Source organism: Protopterus annectens, chromosome 3.part0 (genome assembly GCF_019279795.1).
Source record: "Protopterus annectens isolate FY-2018-M chromosome 3.part0, PAN1.0, whole genome shotgun sequence".
Taxonomy (NCBI): Eukaryota; Metazoa; Chordata; order Ceratodontiformes; family Protopteridae; genus Protopterus; species Protopterus annectens.
Window position 1 is genome coordinate 1,575,026,695 of NC_056731.1, and position 12,301 is coordinate 1,575,038,995.

General features: G+C 43.3%; 1 protein-coding gene across 2 annotated transcripts in view; it reads right to left on the reverse strand.

Annotated features, from left to right (window-relative positions):
- PI4KB (phosphatidylinositol 4-kinase beta) overlaps positions 1-12,301 on the reverse strand; it is a 1,158,526-nt gene that overhangs the window by 151,305 nt on the left and 994,920 nt on the right. For both annotated transcript variants that reach the window (XM_044065607.1, XM_044065608.1), the window contains 2 exons: positions 7,341-7,473; positions 5,488-5,608 (listed from right to left, as the gene is read on the reverse strand). In XM_044065607.1, coding sequence (XP_043921542.1) covers positions 5,488-5,608; positions 7,341-7,473 — 254 coding nt within the window. The remainder of the gene's footprint in view (positions 1-5,487; positions 5,609-7,340; positions 7,474-12,301) is intronic.

Sequence of the window (12,301 nt, forward strand, 5' to 3'; positions counted from 1 at the left end):
CAGGCTTTTCAGGAGTGGGTACCAGTGTTGTCTTGGCCAGTCTGGAGCAATGAGAATCATCTTTGGTCTGTCTGCTCTGGTTTTTAATAGAACTTTGGGCAGCAGAGGGAGAGGTGGAAAGGCATAAACTGTCATCGTTGCCCAACTGAAAGAGAGCATGTCCACTTTCCAGGCCTGTGGATGAAAGGTCCTTGAGCAGAATTTTGCCAATTGGTGATTTCTGTGGGAGGCAAAGAGATCTATGTCTGGCCTTCCCCATGCTTGAGTTATCTTTGTGAAAATTTGAGGATGCAACTTCCATTCGTGTGGATCTGTCATATTTCTGCTTAGGTTGTCTGCCAGTGTGTTTTCCTTGCCTGGCAGGTACTGTGCTTGAAGCTCGATTTGTAATTCCAGAGCCATGTTCCAAAGAGACATGGCTTGCCTGCATAGGGGGTATGAATGGGTACCTCCCTGTTTGTTTATGTACCACATTACTGTGGTGTTGTCCGTCCTTATCAATAGCTGGCCTGGATGCAATATGTCTTTGAAAGCTATAATAGCATTTATTACTGCTAGCATTTCCTTCTGATTGATGTGTAGGTGCTTTTCTTTTTGGGACCATTTGCCCTGAATGCACCGATCTGTCATGTGCGCCCCCCAGGCGTAGACCGAGGCGTCTGTTGTGATGATTTGATTTGCTTGAGGCTTGCAGAATGGGAGACCTGTGTTTCTTTGGCATGCTTGAGCCCACCACAGAAATTCCTTTTGAAGACATGGAATTAGTGGTATTATTGTTTCCAAACTGTGGCTGTGTTGAAACCATAGGTTTTTTAGGTACCATTGAAGTTTCCTCATATGCAGCTTTGCACATGGGATTAGTAGAATGCAAGATGTCATGAATCCCAGAGCCTGCAGGATTTTCCTTGCAGTCAGCCTAGTGAAAGTTGCCAGTTTTCTGAAGTATTGAGTTAGTTGCCCTTGTTTCCCTGGCGTGAGGTAGGCCATCTGGGTGTTTGTATCCAAGCTGGCACCCAGGAAAATTATTGTTTGAGAGGGTATTAGCCTTGATTTCTTTTTGTTGACTGTGTATCCCAGAGAATTCAACAACATTATTACAAACGCCAGATGTTTCATAAGTATGTGCTTGCTGTCCGCTTGGATCAGGCAGTCGTCCAGATATGGGTATATTTGTATCCCTTGAAGTCTGCAGTAGGCGATTACTGATGACAGGCATTTCGTAAACACTCTGGGCGCAGTAGATAAGCCAAAGGGCAATGCAGAGAATTGATAATGGGTTGAACCTGCAAGAAATCTGAGGTATCTTCTGCAATCTTGTCCGATTGGGACATGCAGGTATGCCTCCTTGAGGTCCAGTGTTACCAGCCAAGACTCCTTGCCCAGCATGGGAAGAAGCTGCTGTAATGTGAGCATCTTGAATTTTGGCATGAGTAAAAATGTGTTTAGGATGGATAGGTCCAAAACAGGTCTCCAATCTTTTCCCTTCCTTGGTACCAGGAATAGTCTGGAATAAAAACCTTGACCCTGTTCTTGTGCAGGTACCTCTTGAATAGCTTTCATGTCCATGAGATCTGAAATTTGTTTTAGAGCCTCTGCCCTTTGATTGTGTGGCAGGTTTGGCATGCCTCTCATTTTTGGAAGGGTGTGAAAATGGAATCTGTAGCCTCTGTCTATAATGTCCAGGATCCATTTATTTTTCGAAAATAATGCCAGTTTTCTGCCTAAAGGTGCTGCCATTTGAGCCTTGCTTGTCATGCAAAGGGGAAAGTCATTGGTGCTGCTTTCTGAATGGCTGTGAACTATCCTCACCACCTCTTTGTGTGGGTGCTTGCCATTGTCTGCCTCTAAATGATCCTTGAGATTGCCCTCTGCCCCTCTGGCCCCTGTATCTACCTCTTTGGGGTCTGTCCGTGGCTGGAAAGGACCAATTTTTGGAAGGCCAATTTCTACTGAAACGTGGAGGTTGTACCTGTAGGAAATCTTTTACTGTTTGCATTGATTTTGCCTTTTCCTCCATTTTCTTTAATACCTCCTCTCAGCTTTACCACCAAACAATACATCTTTTTGCAGAGGGGCATCTAGTAATTTCGCTTTGACATGATCTGGTAAGGTTTGCTCTTTGAGCCAGGCATGTCTACATATGACTGATCCTGTAACAGCAGCTCTACCTGAGGCCTCTAAAACATCAAAACCACATTGCAAGGTATGTTTACCCACTTGTTCTGCACTATGTATCAAATTCTGCAACTCCTTCAAGTCTGGTTGTTCAGGTTGTGACATTTTGTTTCTCAACTGTGATAACAGAAATTGTTGGTACTTTAACATATGGAACTGACAGTTTAATGCCCTCATGGTTAAGGTGGCCGAGGTGTAAACCTTTTTCCCCCACCTCTCTAAAGCTCTGGAATCTCTCTGAAGGTAATGGATTTTTAGCAGTGGAGGCCTTAATTCCCTTGGGACCCTGTGATATAGTTTCTGGGTCAGCCGCATGGCTTTTGTATAGGAAATGGTGTGAGTCAGGAACCCGGTAATACCTGTCAGGCTTGACTGGAGCTGGAGGTAAAGAATCTGGGTTAGGGCAGGCCTCCGAATACACGTCATCTAGAATGTCTAAGACAGGAGGTATAGCCAGAGGCCTGTGCTGAGGGAGCAAGAGGAAATCCCTAAGCCTTTTCTTGGAGTCTGAGTACTCTTGGCCTTCCCAGTGGAAGTGTTCCCTCAAGGTATGTAAGGTTTCCCCAAAAGAGTAATCCTCGGGGGGGGGGGGAGACAGAGGGAATGGACTCCTCTGCATCCGAATCTTCAAAAGGGGAGTAAGAATGTTCCTGGTCTTCAGAATGTTCTGAAATAATGGAGGCCTGGTCCGAGGAGGGGGATTCTTCCTCCACTCTGGGTCTTTTGCCCGAGGGGGGGGGGGTGAGAACCCCTAATAAGAGAAATCAAATCTTCAGCCATTTTGAGCATCTGCTTTTTAGGCGTGTGGCCTTGAGAAGGGCCCTGTGGAGCTTGTCTTTTAGTATGCATGGCTGATTTAGACTTAGTGAAAGCCTTGATGGAAAAAGAAGAGGAAGGCCTGTAGACACCTTGAGAGGTGGCACCTTGAGAGGTGGCAGGTCTATCTAAACTCTGAGTTTCACTGCCAATAGTGGCTTCGGTATCTGTAGTCGGGGTGTGGGCCGAAGAGCCTGCGACCTCGGGCACAGAAGACACCGCCAATGAAGTGTCGTCGGTAGTCAGGGGCTGCGTAGGCACCTCACTGAGAACCAGACCACCTGTAGTCGGCTTTGGCGTGGTGTTGGTAGAAGCCGTGGACCTCGTATACCGGTCCTTATCTTTGCGTCTTTTACTCAAAACTGGAGTCGGAGTATCCGACGACATAATGTAATTAAATTTTTTGCCAAAATAGTGTTGGGCGAACTCCGCCCGACGCTTAATAGTGCGTCTGTTGAATGTAGCACAAAAACGACAGGCCGAGACGTCGTGGTCTGGGCCTAGGCAAGGAATGCAGCGGGAATGAAAATCCTTATGCAGTATTTGCTTCCCAAAAGTAATGCAATTATTAACTTGGTCTGACATCGGTCTGAGGCAAGAAAAGTTTCCCCAACGAGGTACTTAGCTTTTAAGAAGACTTCTGTTGAAAAATATTCGTAATCTCAGGAGCTGGCCGACTGGCAATTGCGAACTGCTTCTGCTTCAGGCACCGCGCGGCAATAAAGACTGAAGAAAATGGCGTCGGCTGGATCTTTTATACCCCTGTCGCACTGACGTCAGGGAGGAAGCGACGACAACCGACGCCAGACCTAGACTTTGGAATTCGGCCGACCGAGGACCCGCCTGACGGCAGGAAAACCCATCTGTTATGACTGCAGCTGTATGCACGATGAACATCATCCCAACTGTGATGACTGCAACAATGAAACATAAAGAACATCTTCAGATAATCAAAAGAAAACAAGACCAACAATAAGAAGGAAAGAAGACCCCAACGATGCACTTACTTACACAGCAAAGGGAGTTTAGACAGACAACTGATGATGGCATTTGGACTGATGGCAAAGTTGTTCTGGGTAACTCTGTCCATATATCACCTTTATGCCTTATGTCCTATACAGGGAAAATACACATGACATACAGCACATACAAGATCTACAGGCTTTGAAACACTTGCTGGATGTTGAGCTATCCTAGGTAGGAGATCTCTAAGGTGAAGAAAAGTGCAACAGGGATATAGAAGGACATACAAAGAAACATGGGATGAAACTGAGTACAGATGAGACCGTTATGACAGCAAACTGAGGAAATTACGGTGAAAACTGCAATATAAAGGAAGACACTGGAAAAAGTTAACAGCTTCAAGTATCTGGAAAGAGTGGTTGAAAATAGGGGAAATCTGAATAAGGAGGTCAAAGCTAGAAACATAGGTGCTGCAGTCAAATGGCAGGGAATCAGAGTTAGTGTGTGACAGAAGAATACCAAAGCAGATGAAAGTAAGGTGTACAAAACAGTGATATGACCAGCACTTCTGTATGATACAGAAACTTGTGCATTGAAGGCAGAGCAGCTGAGGAAGCTAGGGGAGATGGAGATGAAGTGCCTGAGATGGGTGGTAGTATGCACAATGTGGGACAGATGAAGAAATTACACCAGAACAGAAGCCACAATAGCTCCATTTGCACAGAAGGTCAAACAGAAAAGATTATGGTGGTTTGGGCAGGTACACAAGAAAGAAGCAAATTTGGCTTTGAAGAGTTGAGGGAAGCAGAAAGAAGGCAAGATGAAACTAGGATGTTCAGCCAAAACATGGATGGACAGTGTGAGAGAAGATCTGAAAAAAAAAATGGGTACCAACTGCTAAAGAAGGTTGAGAGTGACTCTGATGCAATACCTTAACATCAGTTCCATGAACAGCAGCATCTTTGTCTCTGTGCACGCAACACAGTGTTTAAAAATGCTGCACTGGTAGTGAAAGAAGGCTGTTCTGCATTATGCACTTGGGCAGTGGAGAAAGCTATTACAAGGATTTAATTTTTACATGACAACTGCTGCATCATGAAAAGTACTGATGTTACTACAATGGCAAACCAGTAACTAAAACTGGCAATCTTCTACTGCTTTCAAAGACTGAACAATGACACAATATGGACACGAACATGCAGATCCTCTCATATCATAAGAACCACTACAACATGCCCATCTACTGTTTATGAGCACCTGTGACTTGGACACTTCTTGAACAGCAGCAGTTTACCTTGTGCTGTATTTGCTTTTATCATTCTGCTGCTCTGAGCAAGGACTGCACTTATTTAGCAAGATATCATATATACATGAAGTGATCCTAAGCAGGGAACTTAAAAAAGCAACAAGTCATATTCAGTATGTGGCTTTCAATCTAACTGGTAGTAAAACATACAATCAAAATACGAGCAGATATCAGGAAATCAGTCTGGAAGCTCATCCTGTGACGAACACAGTACATGGGCATATTACCTTGCTGCATAATTTCTACAATTTGTACAACTCTGTCCATGTGCTTCCGAGCAGCAATAAGGCCTTGCAACATCAGCATCTTGTAATAGTTAAACATATCACCATCCAGACCACCCATTACCTATAACATAAAATGCAACATTTTAGGAAAAGGTTATTACTACTGAAACACTAAGGTTTTATACTATCTTGAAAAAATAATACAGAAAAAGTATGTACAGGTACTAAGCTTCAAGAAGAAAGAAAAACAATCCTAATGTCATCTTGCTCCTTGTTTTATTTTATTTTCTGTTATGTTTGTACTGTCTTGTCCCCATCAACATTACTGTTAACTAGGCCATAATTTAAAGCCCAAATGATCTACTTCAATTAGCTGCAAAACAAGTAAAATAAAGAAAGTCATATTAAATAAAGCATTACTATCACATACAGAACACACAACAGTAAACTGCACACATCATGGCTTGCCATTTTCCATTTCTTCAGTCTGTTTAGTTGGATTTCAAACATCAGGGGTCATTTCCAGTACAGGTGTAAGAAAACAGCTCAAGTAAAAAAAAATAAATAAAATTATACAGACACCCCCTTCCCCAAGTATTACTGTGTTGCAGTATCTAATTCCAGGAGAGATAGAGATGGGCAAACTGGGTTACATAACTTACCGCAGCATAGACAAACAACTGTATAGAATTGGTAAGCTTCTACTGAAACAGACAAAACCATAACACACATTTAAAAAAGGCCCTGGCTGGTAATGAAAAGCAGTATTACACTGGTTCACTTAACATATGCAACAAATCAAAAAATACAACAGTTGTACAGCAGTAGTAAGCTTCAATTCTGAGACTAAGCCGGTAGCCTGGTTCCACTCTCCAGACCTTACTCTGGCAGGTTAATTAGCAGTAGCAGTACTGACAGAAATACAACATGCTCAGTGCAAGTCATTAATCACTGTAGGAGATGCAATAGTGACCCTGAATTTCTAGAAATGGAAGATGAGAGCAAATGTTGTACTACAGTACAGTTAGAGGTACCACAGTTAAAAAAAATAAGGCGAGAGAGAATCCACTTCTAAATATATGATGGGTGTTTAGATATTAGAACAGGAAGAACTATACATGGGTCAGAGATGGGATTTGGCATGTGTACCCTACAATCACTTGAAAACTAGGATATAAAGAAACCCAAAAGACAATTCTTAGGTGACCTAACTGTACCCAGCAGGTCCCCGCAAGTCCCACTACTGGAGTTTGGGGATCATTTCAGCCACCTCATACACAGAAGGTTTCTGCCAGACACCAGTAAGCTACGCTCTTTGGTGTGTCAGTTTTCAGATTAGGTGCCACCATAAGGTGTTGGTGTTATTACTGTAGACTACACCATTTGCCTTCAGGAGTGAAGAGAAAGGTCATTCATTCTTCTTAAGCAAATAACAGCTTTCAGTCTTCTGTTACCAGACAATGAAGTAGCTGCTAGCCTTAGGGGTTAGCTGAACTCTAAGGCAGACTTAACAGACCCCAAGTATCCTTCTGCTGGCATAAATTACAAATGCATAGTTACAACTGGAAAAACATAATTTTGTTTTCCTTTTCTATAAAAATATAAAAAGCAAGTATTGCAACAGACTTGACTATTTTCAACAGGGATAGCTCATCTACACTAACTCAGAGGTCTCTTTCTGCGTTTACACTACTGCCAACACCCAAATGCAGATACAATCAAAAGCCTCTTTAATTCAAACACTGCTGATATTGATAGCTTTTTCAAACAATTCCTCCTATGGATAATAACAAAAGGAACATGCGACTTCCAAAATCTCATTTTATTTAAAAAATCTCATTGTTTCTTCTTACATCTACAAATTCAGTGGTGAGTTTAAATGCTGACGTTTCAAATCCAAGATTCCGAGGAGAGCTGGACAGAATGAATCCAAAGTCGATATGGATTATATGGCCTTCAGAGTCTAGTAAAATGTTACCATTGTGCCTAAAGAATGGAAACAGAAAATGAGACAAAAATGATCAGTAACAATGCTGCATATTTAGACTTACTTCAGTGATCTTTGCTTCCTTCCAGATGTATTTAGTCACTGCTAATAAACCAGGCTAACTAGATATTTTTTGGTTCACTCCTGCTGCCTATCAACGACTGTAAAATATGGAAATACTCATCTTAGAAGGCTAAGTGCCACATCAATCACACGCAGGCAATTGCTGGATGTAAGTAAAAGGTATGTGTATTTTCCTTCCCATTTTTTCCTTTGCATAAACTGCAGAAATCCCCCTTGTAAGTACTGCCTGACTCCAGTCCCTCTCCTCATCCACTAAGTCTTCTAGTACTGCCTTAGCCATCTCCAAGCTGTACTCATCCCATGTCCAGTGATGGTGAGGGGAAGGTGGAACCTGGAGCAGCATCACACTGCTGTTGAAGAGTGTTTATATTCTTTACTCTCCACCCCTGCAATCATCCAGTAGCACCCTGAGGGCAGGATGTGCAATGGGCATCACAGCTGAACCACTCCTCACTTCCCCAAGGGAAACATACATGTCCCACTCACCCTCAAGAGCACCTTGCTGTTGCTTCCCTGGTCTCCACCAGAGAAATCAAATGGATACATCTCTGCCTACACCACCCAAGTACCCAAACCACTATTCAAAAGTACAGTTGTGTACACTTACCATAAATGTAGATGTTCGAGTGTATGCACTGTTGCAGTCATCACATTTGGGTTATCCTTGCCAGGGTAGCCCTCAGCCGGTCCAAATACCAGAGGCTTAGTATTTCTGCGTCAGTTGCTGTAGCTTCCAGACTGACATCAGGTCGTCAGTAGTATAAAGTAAGGCAGCCGACGCCATTACATCAGTTTTTCTTGCCCTAACCTGTCAGGAGCTCCCAAGTAGGAGCCAGGTTCTGGTGGAAGAACCCCACCAGTAGAAAGTAAATACCAATATGTCTCTTGTAAGGAAAGAGAAGAAAAAAGGGGGATGGAGGGAGGGAAACCAGGACTGCAACAGTGAATACATTCGAACATCTACATTTATGGTAAGTGTACACAACTGTACTATGTTCTTCCTGTTTCACTGTTGCAGTCATCACATTTGGGATGATTCCCCAAGCTAAGGAAATGGATGGAGGCAGTCAAGGAAACTAGGGGCTGTCTAGGATGCCCTGCAAGACTGCAGAGGCACACTCTGCCCTGGATTTGGAGAAGAGAGGCAGGTGGTAATGTTTGAGCCAGACATTTTGTGAAAACTCTGGGAGCAGTAGATGAGCCAAAGGGAAACACAGAGAACTGAAAGTGCTGAAATCCTGCCCTGAAATGGAGATATTTCCTGCATGATTCCCTAATAGGAATAAGGAGGTAGGCCTCTTTTAGATCTAGGGGGTTAGCCAAGCATCCTTGGAGAGCATGGGTAGCAGCTGCTGGAGGGTGAGCATTTTGAATTTTGGGATCACCAGGAAGGTGTTTAGAATGGATAGATCAAGGATGGGGTGCCAGGTGTCCTCTTTTGTAGGTACCAGAAAAAGTCTGGAGTAGAAACCTTGGCCTGTTTGTTCTGCAGGAACGTGCTCTACTTCCCTCATAGAGAGCAGGGAACGTACTTGCTTTCACGCCTCTTCCCACTGGTTTAGAGGTAGATCTAGGAACCCTTTTGGGGTAGGAAGGGTGTGGAAAGAAAATTTGTATCCCTGGGATACTATCTCGAGAACCCAGCGGTTGTTGGTAATGGTGGCCCAGGTGCTTGCCTGAAAGGAGAGTTTTCCTCCTAGGGGTAAGTGAAGGTGGGCAGAGGGAGGGGGTGGGGGAGGTGAGTCAATGTGAGTTACCATAAGGGGGTGGCTTAGAACTCCCTGGTTTTGAAGTGGAGGTAGTCCACTGCTTAGATAGTATAGTTGTGTACACTTACCATAAATGTAGATGTTCGAGTGTATTCACTGTTGCAGTCATTACATTTGGGTTATCTGCTAGCAGGTTGCCCTCAGTCAGCCTTGGGTCCTGCGTCGGTTGCTGTCTTCTCTTCCATGACGTCAGGTCGTCAGGGGTATAAAAACATGCAGCCGATGCCATTTTCTTTAGTTCTTCTTGTCCCCAGAAAGGTAGCATTATATATATATATATATATATATATATATATATATATATATATATATATATATATATATATATATATATATATATATATATATATATATATATATATATATACACATATATATACATACATGCATCAATATGAACTTTACCTTCATCTACAAGCAAATACACCACATAGGTTGTAGAAGATAGAGAAGAAAATATAAACTGTAGAGTGACAGGGGGATGATGGGAGGGTAACCTGGACTGCAACAGTGAATACACTCGAACTTCTACATTTATGGTAAGTGTACACAACTGTACTATGTTCTTCGTGTTTCACTGTTGCAGTCATTACATTTGGGTAGAATCCCAAAGCTATGAATGGGAGGATGGAGCTAAACAGCATTAGGTGCGGCTATAAGACCCTGCAACACTGCAGTGACAAAGCCTGCCCTGGACTTAGAGTAGAGAGGCAAATGGTAATGCTTTGTAAAGGTGTGAACACAACTGCAAATAGCAGCCTCTAGAATGTCTTTGGTTGGTACTCCTCTGAGAAAGGCTGCTGAAGTAGCTGCAGCTCTGGTGGAATGAGACCTAATACCCTTGGGCACAGGTTTACCATGGTGTAAGTAGCAGAAACGGATGCAGTGGCTGATCCACTTTGAAAATGTCTGCTTTGAAATGGCCTTTCCTTCTGATCCTGCAGCATATGACACTAGTAATTGCTCAGTTTTTCTTAAAGCTGTAGTCCTGCTCAAGTAGAAGCTTAGCTGTCTGTGTACGTCCAAGGAATGCAGAATTCTCTCCCCTTTGTTCTGTGGATTTGGATAAAAGGTTGGCAGATGAATTGTTTGGTTAAGAGCCACACTGGAAACCACCTTAGGCATAAAAGTAGGATTTGTCCTCAGAGACACCCTGTCTGGGTAAAATATGATAAAAGGCTCTACAAGCCATGAGGGCCTGTAGCTCTGAAACTCTTCTTGCTGAAGTAATTGCTAGCAGCAGAGCTGTCTTCCATGATAAGAACTTTACATCAGCGGTAGCAGCTGGTTCAAATGGAGGCAGGGTGAGCTTTTCCAACACATAATTGAGGTCCCATGCAGGTAATGGTGATCTTCTAGGAGGCCTTACATTTTTGGCTCCTCTAAGATACTGCTTTAGTAAAGGATGAGAAAAGATTGGTGGCTCTGTATTGTAATGAATGGTTGGGAGGATGGCCTAATGGTTAAGGTGTTTGCCTGACAAACACAAGGTACAGGGTTTGAATCTCACAGGGGATAATTGGCTAGGCTTAAAATGGCTCACAAGGGTAGTTAGCCTAGTACTAATCTAATCTAATCTAATCTAAAATGAGCCGAAATGGCAGAGGCATGGATTTTGATTGATGAGAAAGATAGGCCTTTGTCAAGCATCTCAGTTAAGTATTGTAATATCCGAGGAATATGTGGTTCTGCTGTATCAGTTCCTTGTGCTTGATTCCAAGCACAGAATCTCTTCCATTTGTCAGCATAAGATTTTCTAGTATTAGGCCTTCTGGCTTCCAAAATGACATCCATCACAGCTTTACTGAGATGTGTCATTTGTAGGATTAGCCATGCTGCCAGGTTCAGAGTCTGCAGATGACTGTACTGGATCTGATTGTTTTGCTGGGACAGTAGTTGTGGTTTTTGAGGCAAGGTCCAAGCTGGGTACTGAGACAAGTTCCTTAGGATTGGGTACCAGTATTGGCGGGGCCAGTCTGGGGCAATTAATATCATCTTTGGCTTCTTTTGTCTGACTTTTAGGAGGACCTTGGGTAGAAGAGGCAGAGGAGGAAAGGAGTAAAATGATGGTTTTTCCAACTGAAGGATAGGGCTTCCACTTTCCATGCTTGTCTGTTATAAGTCCTTGTGCAGAATCTTCTCAGTTGATAATTTTGAGGAGAGGCAAATAGATCTGTCTGGACTCCCCCATTTCTCTGTTATCATGCTGAAGACTTGTGGATTTAGTTTCCACTCATGAGGATCCATAAGGTTTCTGCTTAAATCGTCTGCCAGAGTGTTCTGTTTTCCTGGCAGGAATTGAGCTTGAAGATGTATTTGGTGGGTCAAAGATGTGTCCCACAGTGCCATGGCTAATCTGCAAAGGGGGTATGAGTGTGTGACCCCTTGCTTGTTTATATACCACGACTGTGGTGTTGTCCGTCTTTATCAGTAGTTGTCCTGGATGAAGTAAGTCCTTGAAGGCTGTTCGGGCATTTTGAACAGCTAGCATCTCTTTCTGGTTGATATGTAGATGCATTTGATTTGGTGCCCATATGCCCTGAATGCATCTTCCTGCCATGTGGGCCCCCCAGACATAATCTGATGCGTCTGTTGTTAAAGTTTGGCTGGCAGGGGGTAGAGTGAAGGGCCATCCCATATTTTGGTGACAGGCCTTTGCTCACCAGAGAAACTCCTGTTGCAGGCAGGGAATGAGAGGAATCATCGTTTTCAGACTGTGTGGATGTTGACTCCATAAACTTTTTAGGTACCACTGAAGTTTCCTCATATGCAGTCTTGCATATGGAGTTAGTAGGATGCAGGATGCCATGAAGCCCAGAGACTGCAGAATTTGTCTTGCAGAAGACTGGGTTTTTGTTGCAATCCGTTTGAAGTAAGTAGTCAGTTGCCTTTGTTTGTATGGTGTGAGGTAAGCCATCTGGGCAGTTGTATTCAAGCTTGCACCCAGGAATGTTATCTTTTGAGAGGGTACCAG